The 22,050-nt window shown below is 38.6% G+C and overlaps 1 protein-coding gene across 3 annotated transcripts in view; it reads right to left on the minus strand.

Annotated features, from left to right (window-relative positions):
- LOC136885579 (pre-mRNA-processing factor 39) overlaps positions 1–22,050 on the minus strand; it is a 113,949-nt gene that overhangs the window by 49,453 nt on the left and 42,446 nt on the right. For all 3 annotated transcript variants that reach the window (XM_067158235.2, XM_067158236.2, XM_067158234.2), the window contains exons 8-13: positions 20,100–20,225; positions 19,833–20,019; positions 19,630–19,740; positions 18,316–18,480; positions 14,654–14,789; positions 8,145–8,353 (exon numbers count right to left, since the gene is read on the minus strand). In XM_067158235.2, coding sequence (XP_067014336.2) covers positions 8,145–8,353; positions 14,654–14,789; positions 18,316–18,480; positions 19,630–19,740; positions 19,833–20,019; positions 20,100–20,225 — 934 coding nt within the window. The remainder of the gene's footprint in view (positions 1–8,144; positions 8,354–14,653; positions 14,790–18,315; positions 18,481–19,629; positions 19,741–19,832; positions 20,020–20,099; positions 20,226–22,050) is intronic.

Here is a 22,050-nt window from a genome sequence, read left to right on the forward strand (position 1 = left end):
GATATTGAAATAAGCAGTGTATGCCAACAACCCTCACACACGGGAGGAATTATATAACATTTGGGCAAGTAATACTGAACACCTCACATGCTGAGAATCTAGAAATCTGTTTAGGATGTGCCAATCATGTTTGCAAGCTGATGGACAACACTTTGAGCATCTTTAATGCCATGTAAGTTCTTAGTCCCTTAGTTTCACCAGAAATAGCTCTCTATGACTGCTATTAGACTCCAAGGAGCGTGTTGATACGCCAGTTAACGACCATCAATGCAGCAATTTGTCGTGGTTTAAATAGGGCTGTTGCACAAATATAAAATAAAACCCTGCATTTGTCCTTGACTCTTCTTTTTTGTTCTCCCCTTTGTCCACACTGACTCACCACTGTGCTTAACACTTTGTATACAGTGGACTCTTATCCGCAGGCGGATTATCCACCTTGCCGATAAACCATGGTGGTCTAGAAAATTGTAAAATTGAAGAAAAAAAAAAAAAATCAAGACAAGTTCCAAGCACTAAAATTTACTACAATGAACTGTACATCACAGCAGTGATTCGCTAACATTTGATGGACAAAGCAACAGTCTTGACCAAGTTCGGAGTTCAGTTTAATAAGGAAGTGCCTACATACACATTAACTCATTAGTTTCTGTTAAAGCTGAAATATTTGCATATTGTGTTAACTTGAAGAAGGCATTCCTACACAGTACCCGTCTTTGACTTGCAGCATGGGTGAAACAATGATCCAGAATGCCCAGAAAAACAAAGACAAAATAAGTTTTGTGACAGATCTGGGGGTTTGTCAAAGCACAAAACAATGAAATGTCTACCTATGCAGAACTGGCTAAAGCCATGTTGGAATGGTTTCATCGAAAACAAGGCAGAAGGCACACAAGCATCTAGAGTAATATGTGCCAAACAGGACTTTTTTCTTTGAAAGAGGACTGAAAGCAAATTAAATGCAGTGTTCTCTCTAGGACCTTTTCAATGGGTGCACCGCCCTGCCGTTTTTACAGACCACCCAACTAACATAACCTACATATGTCCTAGTTACATTATATTCATACATTTTTTAGTTAATACACGTTCCAAATTAAAACGAAGAAAATTTTAGAATATGATTCACATCGCACCAAAACAGACAGGTCTTATGGTGACGATGGGATAAGAATGGCCCAAGAGTGGGAAGGAAGCGCGTGTGGCCTTAACCCTTAAACTGCGTCGTGGTGTCGTTTATGGCACCGCTTCTCAAACTTACTTTTATTACAGTGGACTGTTTTATCCTAGAATTTTCCCCTTCTATGTATCTTTCTGCATACTTGCCTTCGTTTCATAGCCAGACCGGCAGGCACCTGCTCAGTTTCCTTTCTTTGTTAGTAGCAAGCGGAGCAGAAGTGGTGACATTTGTGGCACCACGACACAGTTCGCGTTCTGAAGGCTGTGTGCGCGCTGACTCTTCCTAGTGCCGTTTGTAACTCTGTGAAGGAAGCAGTTGCTATGCTGATGCAATGGCATCGCTTCAGGAGAGTGGTATTTCGGTTTCACATCCTAATTTTTCAAATATAATTGAAGAGGAGCTAGACATTGTGATGAATGAGGATGATGACGGAAGTGTTGAAAGTGATCGTGATGACCAAGATGTTGACTTCAATTCAGAACACGATTCTGTTTCTGAGCAGGAATATGATTCTCATGACGAAGATATTTCGCATAATACGGAAGAAAACTCACGATTCTCAATATAATAGCAGTCAATGTTCACGTACTCCAATCATCATTCAAAGACAATAAGGTCATTACTCGTTTCGAATTCTTAAACCTTGTGGCAAATTAACTGACTGAGCCTTATCTCAATGAAAGGCTTGTGAATACTCGCCTATCTAGGGAGCTTAGGCTGATCGTATCTCGTATTTTGAAGAAGCCACTTCCAAAGGGCACTACACGAGACAGCGAAGGACCTTCAAAGAGGAAGAGGTGTGCGATATGCCTTAGATCCCAAGGGCATAAATCTAATCAATACTGTGAAGTTTGTGACCGACCAGTGTGCCAGACATGCCGATCTGTAGTCTGCCGGGAATGCAGAGGTGACGATTGAAAGTGAAAGTTCAGGTGTTGTGAAAATTTGTGGTGGAGGACTTATGTGTGTAATTCTAATTATTATCTATTATTACACGTCTTAGGTATATGAAAAAATACAATCTTAATACTGCATTACAATCTTTAACACTAATAAAAGTTGGTTACATTTATATTTGTATATAAAAGTACGTGTGGATTGCAGTGACTTGGAACTTCCTTTTTTTTTTTTTTTTTTCAATGTGTATACTCATTTCAGAGATATTTTCTATATAGATTTGTCTATTGATGTTAGATAATGTTTCATAATAAATACTGTGTCAAACAAAATCGAAATACCAGAGTTATGTGCTAGAATATAGGTGGTGCCATTAGTGGCACACCGCGACACAGTTTATGTACTCATATTGTCACGACACAGTTTGAGGGTTAATTTAGGTACAGCCCCAGCATTTGCCTGGTGTGAAAATGGGAAACCATGGAAAACCACCTTCAGGGCTGCCGACAGTGGGGTTCGACCCCTATCTCCCGGATGCAAGCTCACAGCTGTGCACCCCTAACCGCACGGCCAAATCGGCCAGTAAATTAACCCTACACTGCATAGTGTAGCGTTTTCGCTACATAATATTCTTCTTCTTTTAGTCCAGTAATATGCTAAAAGATGGCAAACCTAGCTATGTACACAATATCTTTGAAATCTGTACTTCCAGAAATTATGCTACAGGAGGCTAAGGGCAATGATTTTCTCCATCTATGTGCTATATTATCTTAGCCTGTGGCAGTTGGACATGTGTCATGGCGGCTGTATATGCATGAGTAGCATTGAAATATAATTCTAGGTGATTCGTTGACGATTGAAGTTTAACAAAAATACTGCACTATCCACAATATCCTTATCTTTTAGCATAAATGTCTAATAATGTTTAATTTATAATATTTGTTACTAAAAAGTCATGAAATATGAGTGAACCTTTTTTCCTACATCATGCAGCTAAGGCATTTATTGTCAGATGCATGTTTGAAGGTTACAGGCAGCAATGACTTGAAGTACTTATTGATAGTGTTCTATTGATGATTATTTCATTAATGCTGCAAGTCATAATAATAATAATAATAATAATAATAATAATAATAATAATAATATTTACTGTAATTTATATTGCGTTTTCTCAACATTGATTTGTTTACCTTTATCAAATACAGTGAAACTCTGTTAAGAAGTTTTTCAAGGGACTGCAAAAAAAAAAAAAAAAAACTTCTTAAGCAGGAAACTTCTTAAAAGGGGTGATGCCCAAAAACTTATTCTGTACTTTGATATACATGTGAAACACACAGCCAACAGATTTTCTTGTTTGTGAAAAATACCGAAATAGGCCGATATATAAGAGCTGCTAACAGAAAGCCACAATAAAAAATTTTGATGACAATATTTTTAGAGATAAAGTAAAATAATTGAACATACCGTATTATAAATATATTTGATAAGAGAAGGGAACATATTAAGTTATATAAAAACGTTGCAAGGTTTGATTATTTTAGCAGGCAGAACCATGTCCTTCCACAATTCCCTTTCCTCCGCACTTACACTCTCTGCTTCGCAACAAATTGTTTTGTAAACGATGCTGGCTCGATTTTTAAAGCGGTCCAGCCACCCGTTCGACGCGGTAAAAGGTACCCTTAATTTGCATGCGGCTTTCTCCTGCACAATATTCCCACTGAAAGATATGTTTAAACTTCGCTGCACTTTAAACCATATTAGCAGAGCTTGTTGTATTTCATCGTACTTTTCAGATTTAACTTCCTTACAATTTGCTGAAGTATTCCCTGCAGAAGCAGAGGGAAGCAGAGATCTCTTCTTTCTTTGCTGTAATACCGTTCAAAGTAGACGGCGGCATCCCCAGCTCCTTTGCCAAAGCAACACGGGAAAGTGTAGATGACTCCACTTTCCTTATAATCTCCACTTTGTCTTTTATTGGTAGTGCCTTTCGCTTGACCTCTTTCTTCTGAGTTCCGCTCATTTTCACTTAAAAAGCTTGTACGTTGATATTACAAGTACAACTAACTTCACCGACTCCTATTCATACTAATTACGACACTACACTATGCTTGGCAATCCGTAGCTTAGGCTTACAAGACGCAAACACAAGACGTGTAATACAGCTTGTTAGCGTGTGCTTTCTATCTTCCTCACACCCCTGACACCTGCTTCAAGGATAACGGCAGCAAATGGGAAATCTAGCAACTTATTCTTAGAGATTCTTAGAACCTAGGCCTAAATCGCCCCTGAATTCCTACTGGCTGTCACGGCAACGGGCGTAGTTTCTGGCTGTTTCACAAGTACCGCATGGCCAAGCCAGTATTGAGTTTATTTTCCCGCTTCAATCCTCTTCATGCTATAGGTAATGAAGAAAAGAAACACAGGTTCGAAGTTGCAGAAATGAGTGCATGGAAATGTATCTGGAGTATTACGTGGGAGTGATAAAGGCACAGTAGCAATGCTAGCACATCTAAACGTAAAGTTTCTTTCCCACGAGAATTTTATTTCATATCTCCTCATCCTTGTGCTACGTTCTAATAATGCGGTGTAATAATTACATGTGACATGATAATACAATGTTTAGCTCGTATAAAGGTAAAATTAAAAATAACTTTCAATTTTATGCCAACACGTGGTATTGCAATGCCTCTGTGTGCCTCCCACCAACACCCAGTTGGCTATCAACATTCGTTCAACTTCGTAAACGATCAGGATCTTTCGGCCGGCTGTTTGGTGGCTTGTGTATCAGCTGGCTGCTGCCAAATCGGCTGTTTCCTGCATAGAGTCGGGAAGTTGTTTTTATTCACCTCACTAATAACGGACACGGAAAATCTTATCAATTTAGTTCAAAAACGTAATTTCCTCTACGGCAAGGCCGATAAGTATTATTGCAACAACGTAAGACAAAATGCCTGGAAGGAAATAAGCAAGGGAATGAAAAATCAAACAGGTTAGAATATTCAGTTTTGTGGTAGGTTAACAGTAATGTTGTGGACAAATGCACTTTACGGTTTTTAATTAATGTTTAGGCCACCTCGATTAATGACTTCACCCTGTCGCGGCCCGCAAATTACTGCATTAAAGTTTTATCAAATCATCCATTGCGTACTTTATGTTTCTCACGTAGAATCCCGTTCGATTCTATTCCGCTAGATGGAACGGTGGAGTGGGAATTTTGACTGATGGGTTCGATTCGATTTCACAAGGTGAGAGTGAGCATCTGCTGTCCGTGTTGTCATAGCGTGACGTCATATGGACTTGGCAGGCCCGCACATGTTCCTTGACACCACACACACACTGCAAGCGCGCGAACGTTCTAACACAGGGTGCAACTTGCGTGGAGACTGGAGGGTTCTAACCATGAGCTGCTTTGGGCGGACGTTTTCTATCTCAAGGGGCTCTAAAATCTGAACTGTTTAAGCGGGAAATATATTTACAACATAACACTTTAAACGGGAAAAATATACATATATCTTAATGCAACTGATCAAGGGACCAAGAATATCACACTTCTTAGGCGGGAAAACTTCTTATGCGGGAACTTCTTAACCGAGTTTCACTGTATATTCGTAATTCCTTTTGACATAAATGTCTTATATCTGGGAATCATCTGAAAATATGCGTTACGGAAGGTAGCCTGACAAAAGTGTAACCATAGCAACTCTGCAGGGTGTGATGTAAGGTATGGATGGATGGCCAGACAATGTCACCTAGTAATCGTGCAGTCTGTGATGTAAGGTGTGGATGCATGGCCAGACATTGTTACCTAGCAACCGTGCAGGCTGTGATGTAAATTATGGATGGATGGCCAGACAATGTTACCTCGCAACCGTGCAGGCTGTGATGTGAAGTATGGATGGATGGCCAATCAATGTTACCCAGCAACCATGCAATCTGTTTTATGGCTGGTGGTCATCTGAAATTAGCAGCCGTTGATGGATGGCCATGACCGAGCAGCACTGTGTTTGAAAAAGAATGCAGATTGTTTCAAAGGCTATCACATCAGTTGAACTGCGGATATGACCTATCCATTTGAGCAAGCTATTATTTTCCAATTCCTTCAATGTAATAAATTCTTTTAATTGTTTAAAAATAATTTTATTAGTTTTATATGTTATTATAAGTAATAAACAATAATTCTGCTCATATACTATACTGGGTTACATTTGTACATTAGTAGCCTTCAATGCATGATGTAGCGTTTTTGCACATTCCTGAATTTTTCCCTTTTTGCCCACCAGTATGATAAAATGCATCAAAAATATGTTGTCAGTGTGATGTTACATATCTAATCTCCCTCTAATAATATTTTTACGTCAGAGTTGTGGGTGTAAATAAATTCATGCAGTGTAGGGTTAAAACATAAATACTATGAAACTGTTTAAAACTGTTTATTCAAATCTTCATTATTGTGAGCATAATTGCATTACATCAGAGTTTATCTCATAGTGTCGCGCGCAAGCGGTGTCTGGCTCCATAAGTAAATTTCATTATGGTCCATATTGACGAATGATCACTAACAAAGAGGAGAAAGGAAGGTCCTCTGTTTTTAAGTGTTTGGATTAGCGTAGAATCGCATGTGAGCACTTAATTCCACCTGACGTCACAAACCCGTATGGCTCTCCACAGCAACCAAGTGGTAAGCCCCAGACTTACATGATTATGAACGAGCAGTAGAACACTATAGTCGTTCAAAATACTCTATTATGTCATGTTCGTGGTAATAACAATAAATAGTTCAATCTGACATAATATGCCCTGAAGGGACTAAAATGAAATTTAAATATAATCAACTTTTAAGTTGTATTCCCCACCCAGCTAATCATTCCTGCCAGCCTGCTGATGAACATTTCTGGGGAGAACACAGAAACGCGTCACCTGGGTGAAAAAAGAGATTTAAACCACCATACTGTACAATAAAGTCATTTAGCTACATTTAACAAATTATCAAGTCAATGTCAATTTCACCTCACTTGTGGTTGGTTTGTTTTTCATCTAACACACCCCTCACAATCATCACAGATAACTGCTAGTCTATTGTACCTTCTAGCTTCCTGTTCTCTCTAAAACATAAATCTTTGCCAAGGTAAATAACTCATCTACCCTTCCCAGTCTATGTTTACAGTACAATTGTTCTTTTCTTAAGGATTAAACAACTTGAGTTCACATTCTGCTTATGTTTATGGTGTTGATGGAGAGAGGGAAGAAAAAAAAAATCCATAAAAGACTGCAACCTCACAAACTGCAAAAACCCTGCACCTATTTTCTCAAAAGTTGGCACCAGAAAATGTAGGTGCATGCATTTTTCAGAATGAGGCTGTCACTGACCTTGTAATACCTGAATACCATTCTACTTCAGCATTGCACATGGTGTCAGTTATTTATATTAAAGAAAGGTACGAATCACTTTAGAATGGCTACAAGTACTTCGAGGTTCCTGTTTTCGCTCCTGCATGGCTAAAGAAAAGCTACACGTTATTGTATACACAGATATCAGAAATTGCTCAGCAGGATGTATGACATCACTGATTGTATTCATAACTTTAAAAAAAAGTAAAACTGGACTTCAAGAAACAAACCATAATCATCAGGGATTTCACAGCAAAAAAAGCAAAGCATCCAGGCATCAAAAATAGGCAGCGCAATCATGTGAATGGGAAGTGGCAATACAGATAGCCTGTGACAAGGTGGCAGCTAAAAGATTTCTATTTTTTTTAAATTGTAAAACCCCCTTGCTGCTGCAACAGTGCCTGAAGATTACAGGCACGTTGCCCTAAAACAATTCATATCTTATGCAGGATTTATTTCTTGTAAATTAAACACAAAGCTAATATATATATTTTTTTACAATTTCCTTTCCTAAAATTAGAGTGCATAGATGATTCGATGGTGCAGATTATTCACATGTACATATTATAAGCAATGGCTTCTTTCAATTCATTTTTTGTAACAAAGTCACAAAATATTTAATTTGACTACAGACAACATTAGGAACATATACTTCTTGAATAAACAAAGAGAAGAGTATTTTTACCTTCCAACAGAACCTGGCATATTTAATAGCCATGTTGTTAGCTATAACTTTATTCTTGGAGATGTTTATGTAATGTTCGTACAGAGAACACACTTTCTCGTGGTCGTCCCACCGCCTCTCCAGGTTGATACGACGATACGCTATCTGCAGCATGTTAGGGAAGCTCTCCTCCAGTTTAGACAAGATCTCTGATGCTTTGTGGTAGTTTTCTGAAAATTACACAACAGCCAGTTAATTTGTCAGACTGTCTAATTCAACCTTCCGTTTGTTCAAAACAGAAAAAGCACACAGACTACAAGATGTCTGCCAATAAAATTTAGAAATATGGTAATGAAATTCTTCAGCTTTAAAGGTCTCTTTGCCATCAGGGTCAGAAGAACTGGCCAAGCTGAAGAAGGGATAGATGAAAGTGAGAAGGCTGACACAGCTAACCCAGGCCCTCAGTAAAGAACATCTGAAGTACCACGACAGACAGAAGATACCCACACAGGGTAAACAGCTGATATCAACCTGAGCATGGTGGTAGGTTTCGAGCATGTCTGAACTGTTACATCACTGTTGATATGGTGACCCTAATCAAATCAGAATCTGAACCAAAAGGATATTTTAGTTTCAAAAATCTCACAAGCATTGACTGGAATCTTAACCACAGCCACCTTCATGAGAAGATATAGAAAAAGCCACTCAACCATCACACCCACAGTGGCTCTTTTAATGACACTCAACTTTCAAGTGAAACATGTCCTTAAAAAAAAAGGAGAGAGAAACAGTAATATAATTGTCATAGCAGTAAACAGAAAGAAGACAGTTATGAAGTTATTAAATTTAGTTAAAGAAAGCTAGGATTAGCAATTTATCGAAGTAAGAATACCCTAGAACACAGTAAAATACCAGTATAACAAAATTTTGGGGACCTCTGAAATTAATTTGTTATACTGAAATAAGTCTTCGTAAGAACTCACCTAGTATTATATCCGTTAGTTATTGTTGTTTTTAGGGCCAGAACTACGAGGTCATCTGCCCTGTTATATCAGCTGCAGGATCTATATAACTTCAAAATATCATTATAATAATAAGAGTCACAGTACTGACAGATGTTTACAGAAAATCTATTTTTACATTGTACCAGCAAGTCTACACACACTGTTCCAGAACATCATTTTTTGAAAAAGTCTGTGATTTTCTTCTGAACAGATCCAGACACAAAAGCTCGTTCCAAATAGTCACCAACCACTGCACATGAATTTAAAACAGATTCTGGCACATCACTTCGTGACACGAGAAAATCTTGAAGGCTACGTGCCATGTTCGTTGCCTGCTGAAGGGTCAAGCTCTATCGATCACAATCATTTTGGGGGTTGTCTTCCTCTTCCTCCTCATCGCATGGATCTCTATCATTCATAATGTCCTCCACAATTTCCTCATTTGTGATTTCTTTGTGGACTATTACATCACTATCTACATTGATGTAATCGGTAAGACTTACCGTAGATGGCACATCCAATGTTGTACACAAACGCTTCCAATTCTCCTCGGTTTCTACATCATCGAACACTTCACTTTCTGCGATGTCTTCTGTAAAAACCACTCCAGCTTTTCTAAAGCAGTTTGTGATGATGTCTGCATTCAGGGATTTCCATGCAGCATTAAACATCTGCATTGCTTTCAATATATTGATGTTAATGGCTCTATTCGTGGCAACATTGCACAGCATTCGACGGACTACACGAGCTCGGTAATGCCGCTTTACTGCATGAATTATATCCTGATCTGGCGGCTGCAGAATTGAAGTTGTATTTGGAGGCAAAAATAAAACTTTTACATGCTCCAAATGGCGAGGCACACAATTATGAGAAGAGCAATTGTCCAATAATAGAAGAATTCTCCTCTTTTCGGCCTTCATCCGACGTTCCAAGTCCAACAACCACTCTTTGAATAGCACAGATGTCATCCATGCCTTAGAATTGTGCCTGTATTCACAGGGCAGATGTTCACCCCCTTGAAGCACCTTGGCTTCCCAAATTTCCCAATTATGAGAGGCTTCAGTTTGTCCGTCCCTGTGGAATTGGTGCACAAAACAGCCGTGATACGTTCTTTTGAACGTTTGCCCCCGAAACACTTATTTCCCTTAAAATCAAGGGTTTTGTTCGGCATTAGTTTATAAAATAAAGCAGTTTCGTCTGCATTATAAATGTCTGCCGGCGAATATTCTTTCAAGGCATCCTTTAGAGTCTCCAGCCGCCATGAAGACGCAACTTCCTTCGGGGCATCGTTAGCTTCACCATTTATAATTTTGTGGGATATGCCATATCTCTCCCGGAACCTATGAAGCCAACCAGCACTACCCATAAACTCAGGTGACCCAAGCGAACGTGCGAAAGATCGCGCACGCTCACATAACAGTGGGCCATTTATTGGAATGTTTTTACTCCGCATTTCCACAAACCACGTATAGACGGCTTGGTCCACCTCCTTGTAGTCGGCTGTCCTGATCTTACGCTGTGGACCTAGGGCATCAGCATCAATGTTTTCCTCTATCTTGCTTTTCTGTTTTAAAAACGTAGAAAGTGTTGACGGGCTAATGCCATACTTCTTCGCTACATCTCCTTTCTTTCTGCCTTTCTCTACTTCCGCACGTATTTTACGTTTTTCACTCAACGAAAACTGCTGTCGCTTCTGCTTATCCATTTGCGATGATATGTACGGTACCGTACTTATTTATTTAACGAAATGCACACGAATTTTGCAAGTTTAATGATATAACCTTAACAGCAAGAAGAAGAAGTTCTCCAAGAGAGAAAGAGAAAACAAGCAGAAATCAGCCTGGATTTTTATTCATCTGATTGACCGCAGCTGGACCAGTCCAAATAATGACATGAGAAGTCAAAGAGAATGTGAGAAGTGCTTTGAATAGGCTCTGCAAATTAAATACGAAGAAGAAACATGCAATGCATCCGTCGCGTTCATTGGTGGATTACAAACATCGCGATCCTACCCAGCCAATTGTGTGACGTCATACATTGGTTGATGGGCCAAGCCTATTGGTTGCGCAAAGCATAGCGTTCATTGGTGGATTGCAAACTTGACGCTCCTACTCAGCTAATAGAGTGACGTCTTACATTGGATGACAGGCGAAGCATATTTATTTATTTAATAGCATACAAATGTGCATTAAAAGAAAAAATACATTAATCTTTCGCATATTCTAGTGAAGATTTTGTTCTCTTGTTGCACTTGCTGAAACGATAGCGATCGCAATGTTTATCACACAATGTAGGGACGGTTCATGAAAGTCTGATCGCCGGCATAGACTATGGTGAAACTCATGTACCGCCAGCCTATTCAAAGCACTTCTCACGTCATTATTTGGACCGGTCCAGCTGCGGTCAATCATAGCATCAGCTGAATAAAAATCCAGGCTGATTTCTGCTTGTTTTCTCTTTCTCTCTTGGAGAACTACTACTCGCTGCGTATGTGAAAGCTGCATTCTTATTTTCAAATCTTCCCGTAAAAAAGTTTCTTTGGATAATTCATACGCAAATCGTGATGGTGACATCCTGGAGATGCCCAGCATTCGTTTCAAAAATCTGGCCTTTACATTTTCAATAGTTCGAAGGTCGGACACCGTTAGTCTTTCCCAAATAAGTTCCATACCATATGTGAGAACTGGGCGAAGCGTATTGGTTACACAAAATACGCCTTCTCGATCGCGTACGGTGCATGTATGGAAAATGGCGATCATATCGTCTGAATAACGAAATAATATAACAAGAAAAATGTTGGTCATAAAACAGGATGAATTTTGGTTTTAATTTGAGAAAATATGGTCAAACTGGTAAAGAAAAGAGCTCAATTTTAATTCGTTAAACTGAAATATTTTAACATACAACAAATAGGGAAAAAGGTACCAAAAAAATTATTCGTTATTCTGAAAATTTCGTTATACTGGTGTTCGTTACAGCGTAATTCTACTGTATATCCTTTTCTTGTGTTCTTATTTTATGTGGAATATCTCATTAGCACATTCTTTAAGAGAATAAAAAATGTAATTATCATAAACAGGAAGATGTACTAGTGGGGGGGGGGGAATAAAAATTTACAATAACTTATTGTGTGTTTGGACTGGTGATGTGTGGTTTTTTTTTTTTTTTTTTTAATTCTCTGATTTTACTACACTACAGACTAAATTACATATCCAGAATGGATTGCTTTATCTTTTTTCTACCTGTCCCAACTTGTATATGATAGAATCCATCTTCATTAATACAGCCATATCATTAACATCAACAACAAAGCTCAACATAAATCATGGACAGTATATATTGCTTCCATGGCAATTGACACTTTAGGCACTGGTGTTGGTTACACTTTATCCCCTCCCTTATCACTTTCCCCTTCACCTTCTTGGACATATGCGGATCCAGAATTTTGTCAATGGTCATAGTGTGATAAATTAAGTCACTGTCATCATAATCAGTGAAGATTATGTTATCTTCCTCCTCCCCACTACCTCATACCACCAATCACCACTATGTTTTTACTTGGGTTCCTTATGACACTTTTAGGAAAGAACTGACAGAGCAAAGCTACGGAGGAAATAATGTAAAACAAGAGGATTCTGAAGAAAGATGCTGCTGGTGGTGGTGATTACTGGTTTTTTTTTTTTTTTGCTCCGACACAAATACGAGGACGTTTGAAAAGTTCTCGGAATCACTGCTAGATGTCAGTGCTAGAGCAACGAGGTTACCGTGTAATAATCACACATCCTTTGTGAGCGAACACGTGTCAGTGCTCTATTGTAGCTGCAGGAGTGTGGTAGTGATGACTCTTTGTTGTTGTTCCTGCGTAGTGATTTGTGACAATGGAAAAACTGAGATTCGAGCAATGATTAAATACTTTGTAAAGAAAGCTATGAAAGCAAAGGAAATTCATGCAGACTTTCAGAACACACTGGGGGACTCTGCTCCTTCATTTTAAACTGTTGCCAAGTGGACCAGCGAGTTTAAATTTGATCGGGAGAGCTTGGATGATTATCCGCGTAGTGGACGGCCAAACAGTGTTACGACCCCAGAATTCATCGCAAAAGCCGAATTGGAGATGTATTTTGCAGGCCTGGAGGAATCTCATTCTTGAGATGGGATCAAGGCATTGTAATATCACTGCACCAAATGCATTAGTCTACAGGGAGACTATGTTGGAAAATAAAAGCAGTTCCACCGAGGTAAGGTACTCAATTCTAGTACATTCCGAGAACTTTTCAAACCACCTACGTAGGTCTTACGATGACGATGGGATAGGAAAGGCCTAGGAGTTGGAAGGAAGCAGCCGTGGTCAATTACTATTTTAAGAGGAAGTACAACTGGGCAACCATCCTCTATGTAACTCTAATCAGAGAGAAAAATGGGATTCGACACTTTAAAACATGAAGGTATCGGTCAAAGAAAGACAGGGGCCACGAAGGGTGTGAAAATGAAAAACTCCCCAGGCCTCGCAACCTCATACCGTCAGGGTTATAAAAGAACAAGAGTTGACCAAGGGAGGTTGGATAAGACAGATTAAAGTGAGGAGCCTAGCACAAGTAAATGAAAGCAATACCAGGACTCAGCCCCGTGGTCGCCAACCTATGCTCCCAAGTTAAGAGGCCATGGGGCCCCTTTCAATCACCACTTACAACATGCAGAGGATACCGTAGGTGTTATTCTACCGCCCCCACCCAGAGGGAGATTCTGAAGAAAGCTGTAGAGAAATTTGTAACTGGAGACAAACTCATATTAGATGGACAGTAGTACAGTGACGAAGTGGAGGGTTTTGATAGAGCTCAGCCTGAGAAGTTGAGGCACTTCCACATGGGCTAAGTTTCGATCTGCGAAATAAACTGGTTCATCAGTCCCCCCCGCCAAGGTTTTGAATCAATCTGTAACGAGCTAGCCAGCTGGTAACTTCACTACAGACTGCAGAGTTTGCTGTTGCGATCTCTCCATCAACACTCTGGTGTACCCCCCCACTCCCCTTCTTCCCTGCTAGCCTAGTTAGCTCCACATGTATTTTGGTGCCTCAATATTCTGTCTGAGCTCTACATTACAGTGTGCGTCTGGAAATGAGAATGGGAGAAAATTATCCTTCATAAACTATTAACCCCAAAACTTTTTGTGGATTTGCATGTTCCTGGTATTAAGTATGTCAGCAAGGAAATGTCAAATGGACCTCTTAATGACAATTTAATAAATGATAACCATTTTAATAATCATTCTCACCAAGTACTGTTTAGTTACAAATCCTCATTCCAGAGAAGCAATCTAGCATGCGCCCACATAGTTTTATAACAAATGTTGTGCTGTGTGTGGCAGGTTTAAACTGCTTTTTACAATAGTTTTAAAAATTACAAGATTATATCTTAATGTAGCTTCTCATGAAATTTTACAATTTTCCCTATCAACCTCCCCAAGGTCATTAGAATTACAGAGATAAGTGAACAGTAGCTTCAAACAGGATATACTGGTGATACTTACTATGACTCTCCTCAAACGCTGCCCAGTGTAAATGAAGATTTGGTTTCTTGGTGTGATGAATTAAACACGCTCTCTCATACACGTTTCTTATCTTGTCAGTCATGTCCTCTTTCAGAGATTCCAAGTACCGAATGAACTGTGAATAAAAAACAGTTTATTTACACTACATGCACAACAAAATTTACCCCTCCCCGACACAAACAGGTCTTATAGCAACGATGGTAAAGGACAGAGCCAGGACTTGGGAGGAGTGACTGTAGCCTTACTGGGTACAGTCCCAGTATTTGTCTGGAGTGAAAATGGAAAACAAAGAAAACCATCTTCAAGTCTGCCAACAGTGGAGTCTGAATCCAGAACCTCCTGAATACATACAATTTCACACATAAATGGCCCAAACCAAGCAGCCAACTCACCTGGTATTAAAAGTCTACGATAAATATTATGCACATGTCGATTCACTTCCATAACCCAATTCACGAGTCAAGTCCCAAGTGGTTATTTAATAATAATGTTACTGTTTTTATGCCCCACTAACTAATTTTACAGTTTTCAGAGATGCACTGATTTTTCCCGCAGGAGTTCTTTTACATGCCAGCAAATCTACCGACACAGGGTGATGTATCTGAGCACCTTCAAACACCAACAGATTGAGCCAGGATCGAACTTGCCAACTTTGGTTCAGAAAGTCAGCACTTTAACCATCTAAACCACTCAGCCTAACTCAAGTGGTTATTTGTTCCAATCAGCATATGACATTTACTGCCGGGAGTGTCAAAGAACCAACACACCTGAGAAACTGGAATTGGAAATGATGATAATCAGGTAGGGAGAGGGTGAAGCCCGGTATCAGCACATAGCCTACTCCTGACGAGGAACACCAAGGTGTTGACTCAAGGCTTAACGTCCCCATCCGATGGACAAATGACCTTCACTATGGAGAGATATGGAATTGAATGCAGACTTTTGAACGCAAACTAGAGATCATAAATTTTATACCACCACCAACATTCTGATGGTGAAATTTTTTTCCACCAGCGGGACTCAAATTGGCTGACTACAGTCAGATCATATAGACTGGACACCATTAATGATCATGGCCACAAGGTGGCGTGAGATTGTGATTTAATTTGCTTCTTCTGAAGGGAAAACTGTCATCAGCGGCATAGTTTTCTTTATCCTCTAATAGTTTCTGTTTTTCTCGGATGGAATTGAGCAAGTGTATTTGTGCCAGTGAATAATTCATTTTACAGTGCCTACACTGACACTAGCGCTCTTTCCCTCTCTATCTGTTACAGAAGCTACAATTGTACTACTCTTCTAGGAAGTCAGCCAATAATGATCGATATAACGAACTGCACGAGGTTAACATCAAAATAGTTCAAAAGTACAACCCCTACAAATAAATGCATTTTTTTTACCTAAAACAATCATCTCACAGATCAATTAATATTCAATCAATGAACAAGCAATGCACAGAAAGCACAGCTTCTAAAAATAAACATGTAGCACACTTACAAAACACTAAGAAAATTATGAAAAAGAAACCCGTTCCAAACAATTCACAAGCGTGTAACATCGTAAGCACAGGCCAGAAAACCAAATTATGTGGTTAATCCAGCACCAGCTTCTCTTAAACTTCATCACAATTCTTTAACGTTCTGTTCTCAAGAAGCTTAACAGCCGATTAGATATCGTTTATACCATATCACACAAAATAGCACAGTGAAACCCCGTTAAGACGTTTCTGCAGAGGACAAGGAAAAGGAAAGTGTTAAGCGAGAAAACATATTAATGAATATACGAATAAAAACTATTCAACAGGTATATGGAAACACAGGATTCTTTCGACATTAAGTTGTGTATCCGCAGGTACATTGAAAACTATAGTCCTATCTACCATTTCTAAAGATGAGAGGAAAGTATTAAAAGGTGTGAAAAACACAAGAATAAATATGAAAATCTTTTCCGGTGGGGACTATAAAACGAGTACACTGAAAGGTACGAAAAATACCAGACAACAAATATGAAAACATGTACACAAAAAATATCAAAGTATTGATGGAGATCACAATCTTTCTAAAACAAATGTTAGTAGAATCATTTTATTTCGGAGCAGTGGGTTATTTAACATGTTGATGTTAATTAACATTATTTTCTGGTCACACTCATAGATAATGAATTATTGGAGGTTAAATTCGACCATGTGCAACTGTGACCTGCAAGTAAATTTTCGCCGACATTTTGAATCGAAAGAAACGTCAACCAACTTGAGTGATCGAGTGTAACATTTGCAACCTCTGTGCGCTTATGTCAGTCCACTTTCTGATAGATTTTAATTTTGACTTCATTTTAAGGAATTTCACAATATTTTCTGAATCCATAACTGGGCTATCACAAGACAAATATGCACCACGCTAGTCAGTTTCACATGATTATGTTCCTAATCCAGCTATAGGCTACCGTATCATGCGACAAATATTAACCACACTTCACTGTACCGCTCACAACAAAAATACAACCTTCTGAATGGAATGCGAAATAAAAGCACGAACAGGCTCACTCTGTTAACCGGCAAGCAAAACTGAACATTCCTGAGGCTAACGGCTTGCTCCCCAAAAGTGCAACTTATGCTTTGAGGTTCAGGAAGGCCTTTTCCCATAATCACTCAGCTGTGGCGACGGCTCTTACCCTAGTTGGAAATCACGCTGGGCCGATGGCCTAGATGTTAGGCCCCTTTAAACAACAAACACAAGGAAATCACGTTTCTTACACAAGGGATGTCAAATACAGTAACATTTTGAGGTCTAGGAAAAAAATGATCATATTAAGCGGTAATAGGAAAAATTTGTGACCCGATAAGTGAGCTTTTTTTAATATAGATTTAATACGATGAGTATCGGGACTTTGAATTTATGACGTGCTAAGCGGGAAAACGCGTTAATGAGGAACGTACTAACGAGGTTTCACTGTAGTAGTAGCAGCAGTACGTCTTCAGCTACAGTGAGCAGGCGTTTTGATTTAATACCAATATTGTAGTCGAATGGACGTTTTTCCGCCCTTCAAAAATTCTACTAGCTCAACTGGGTTTAAACTCAATCTTTGGATCCATAGGCTGACTCTACTAGTGATCCACAGATAAATATAAAAACAAAGTGAGTAAAGAAGTTACATTTTCTGGGCTCTTTCGATACTTCTGTTGATGAGCTAGCATGTTAAAACTCTTCTTCATCCTTTCACCTATGTCGTACATTATGTTCACAACACCGAGCTGCCCAATGGCCAGCATACTGTTTGCCCATTTTGACTTGCACGACACACAAGTAGTTAAAAATTAAATTTGTGATCCTCTGCTCAGAATGTTGATGTGTTGCCAGTGAGCATGTAATATAATTTTTCAACATAACAATACTGGTACAATATTGTCCTACTGGTGGCTGCAGAGTGTTGTTTGAGAAAGTCAATGATATATTTTTTAAATTCCATCCACCTCAAATTCAAACAACAAGAAGGCAAAGTTTAAGTTAAAAATTGAAAAAATTCACAAACTGGTAAGGTAGCTGATCAATTTTAGACTGCTTTATAAAGAAATATACTCATCACAATTAACTGATATTTATTCAAATAACAACTGTTAAGTGTAAACAGCCATACTTGGGACCCACCTTTATCCAGAATTCTTCATAGAGGGCACATGCAATAAGACATCTTTCGAAGAGCACAATGATACGTTCCTGGTCACCTTGTTCAATTTCGAAATCTAAATACTCCTTCCAGTTCTTCAGCTGACTCCGTTCAAGAGGTTTAACGTGAAAGTAAGGCCTCTTAATCTGTGAATTAGAAATTTACACAATAAGAACACTACAGCAAGAAACCATAAAAATGCCAACAAATTAATTATTACCATTCAGATATAAATAAAGAAAATAAATTATCCGAAGAGTTGTAAAATGATCCTTCAAATATACTATATATTGTATGATTCAAATTTGTACTCTTTCATGGATCTGTGCGCAAGTTTTCCATTCCCTGATTTTCTACTAGCTATATCAACCCACAAGAAGTCAAGTGGGGTGTTAGGAATACCCCCACGTGCACGTTTTCAGCCGTGAAAATCGAGCATAGTTGTGACGAAGGTGACATCATTTCTGTGTTGCAGGGAATGACTGTAAACTGCACTGATTTGCCACATTCTGTGCTAAAAGTGACATTGATGCCTTGTAAAAATACAGATTGTGAATGCTTCTCACAATAATGTTTGCACCACCACTTGTCAACAGAAAACATCAGTCTTTTTTTCTGAAATGTATTTTGAGAGCCAGATTTTGAAAATACAAAAAAATTCAATTGAACCCAGCTTTTCCCTTTTTTCTTAACCTGCTTTCTGCACTTCCAACTCAACGAAAAATCCCAGGCTATAAAGATTAGAAAAATAGGATACAACTATTAGGGAATTAAAAAAACACGTTTTGATGGAATTTAATGTGGAGAAAGCATCTTATCATCAATGATAACTACTAAATATTCTATCCATCTCAACTCCTTTCTAAGAAGGAAGGCAATCTCATATTCTGAATAAGACTTCTGGTCTATTAAAAACTGATTTCCTCCTGAATATTTCAGAATCCATAACTAATAATATTTCAAGGATTTTCTTGTTTTCAAAGTTACTACCCATTCTAAAACAAACGACAGGATCTACAGAATTAAGCATGCCATGCCCATTATGGGTTTATGACTGCTGCCCAAGTAGATGACCTTCAGATCCATGTGCTCAACCTGACAACATCCTCAGTCATCTTGCCTGGCTTTCCTGACCGAGTCCACTCCCTCTCATATCAGTCAGCTCGTTGGCTAGTCTCATAGAATTGAATTAAAATCTTGGACTGGCCAAGAATCAGATTGAGGACATCTGGTTAAGAAAATAAAGCATCCATCGCCAAAATATTATTCAAATTTCTAAAAAACATAGCCCATACCGCCTCCTCGTAGTTCCACCGCTCAGCCACCATTGCAACCGTGTTTTTATGGACCTTTCTTCTAATTGAAATTATCCTTTCCCTCAAAGCTGTTGTCTCCTCATCACTTTTCTGAAACCAAAAATAAAAAAAGATTATATTTAAAATATGCTGAACTGAAAATAACAAAACATGAAAGAGCAGCAGGATTGACCAAAACTCACCACAGCTGGTTGCTCCTCTGATTCTTCTCCAGGAGGAACCTCCTCTTCCTCTCCAGGGACGCCATCCTCCATGGTAAGGGGCTGTTCGTACTGCTTTAATAGCTGCAGGACCTCGCGACGTAGTGTCAGGAACTCGTCTACTGATAGCACCTTCTGGGGGGGATTAGCACCAATGTGCTCCTGGAAGCTGCAGGGAGAAAACACCAAGTAGTCACACCACTTAACCAATTGCCCAGAGAACACAAATACAGAACAACTAAAAATTACCTTTCAAAGTGGTTGGTATATCCTTGAGTAGGTATCGCCAGCAGCCGATCATAGAGGTTTGTCACGTTCTGTAGCTTCTTGTTATCCGCCTCCCACTTGATGTAGCTATCCCACAGCCTGTCAGACCTGCAACATCAGAGTGGGTGGGGCTGATAAGCAGGATGCACAACAAAATAACACCACCAGATATACCTTCTGAAAACAAGGTACAAACCTACACTGATAACATGTCACTATTGTACCTTTGTCTGGATAACTCAACCTTTCTCTGTATTTAACCAATTCTATTTTAATAAATTTGGTATCAGGGGGAGGCTGTAAGCTGCCTTTGACTGAAAAAACATTTTTTTTTTATTTTTAAAGGTTTTTGAAAACTAATAGTTACTTTATCTTATTTAAGTTGCTCTTATTAAAAAACACAACCTAAAGGACATTTATAAAGTCAATTTAAATTCCATATTACAGGTGAGAGGTACATTTTCCTTTTAGGTCTGCTCCTCCTAATTATGAAATAACTATCTGCAATAATAATTAAGGACAAGGATAAACCTTCGGGGAACCTCACCTGTGTAAATTTTATTTTTTTAAATTGCCTAATGCCACTGGCTGATGTAATTAAACCAACATTCAGAAGTTCTGGTACATCCTGACCTGAAAAATGGAAGACTGAAAACCTGAACCAAACTTTTAATAATGTGATACAGTCTACAATTCCAAACAGCATGTTCGTTGAGTATACAACACTGATTATAGGTGTAAAGGATGCAGAACTGTCCTTCAATGAAGGAAATATGGATCAGGTGGAAGTGCTAAAACAGCTAAAAATTCAACCTGGAAGAAACATTTCAACAACTTTGGTTGTCAAATGCTGATTTAAATGCATGAAAGCTGTCGGAATGTTACATAAGAACACACATCTAAGAAGAGGGCTAGAGATAAAGAGTATGACAAAGATTCAGAATATGGAAATGGTATGTCTTAGAGGTATGTAGTCTTTAAATTGATTTATCTGAAAATGTACTTAAGGCATAAAAAACTGTCCTTTTATCAGAAACTGCTGAACCTACATACATGAAATTTTTACCAATCATTTCACACCTACCTGTGATGTTATTGATTTTATCTTTGCTACGTACCAATTAAATCATGGGAATTACTAGCACTTTTGAGGGAAAATTTGAGTAAAAGATAACTTTACTAAACAAAATACATTTTTAAACGAACATAAATAAGGTCAGTGCATTTACAGTTGTGCAAAATTTCATTGTCATTGTCCAGAAATCTGGTCAAAGTTTGTGAATTCAACATTGTTAGTATAGGGCTTACAACCTCCCTTTAAGAAATAACATGCACAGACAAAGTCTATGAGATGTTAAAGAAATTAAAAAATGTTCGTTAGTCCCTATCTATACCGATTTATGTGGTGCTACATCAAGCACCATCTCTTGCCCAAATCCAGCAAAACTGTTCACACTTGGCAGATTTGTAACTAGCATTCAACGATAAGCAAGGCGGCATGAAGTGATTCCAAAATGGACATCAGCAAGAAGAATGCCATGCTTTTAGCACTTACTCCTGCAGGTATTTTATTTACTTGCGCTAGTTTAATAATAATAATAATAATAATAATAATAATAATAATAATAGAAAAAGACTTTGGGAAAGGAAATGGATATCTAGAAGGAAAGCCAAAGGATGATTTAGTTTCCTCTGTAAAGAACATTCGAAACTCCATGTCGTACGATGTCGCCATGTAAAAGATCTCTGGTGAAGAAACATTTGGTGTTCACCAGACAAAATTAAAACTCAGCCATAGACACCCAGGAGAGATTTGGTTTACTCTACCATCTAGTAGACCTACAGTAAAACGGAATGTCAAAATTGATGAGCAGACAGCCAGATGGCGTCAAACTGAAATGCTTGCACACGGTAGCTGAGGCCATACAATTAT

Source organism: Anabrus simplex, chromosome 14 (genome assembly GCF_040414725.1).
Source record: "Anabrus simplex isolate iqAnaSimp1 chromosome 14, ASM4041472v1, whole genome shotgun sequence".
Taxonomy (NCBI): Eukaryota; Metazoa; Arthropoda; class Insecta; order Orthoptera; family Tettigoniidae; genus Anabrus; species Anabrus simplex.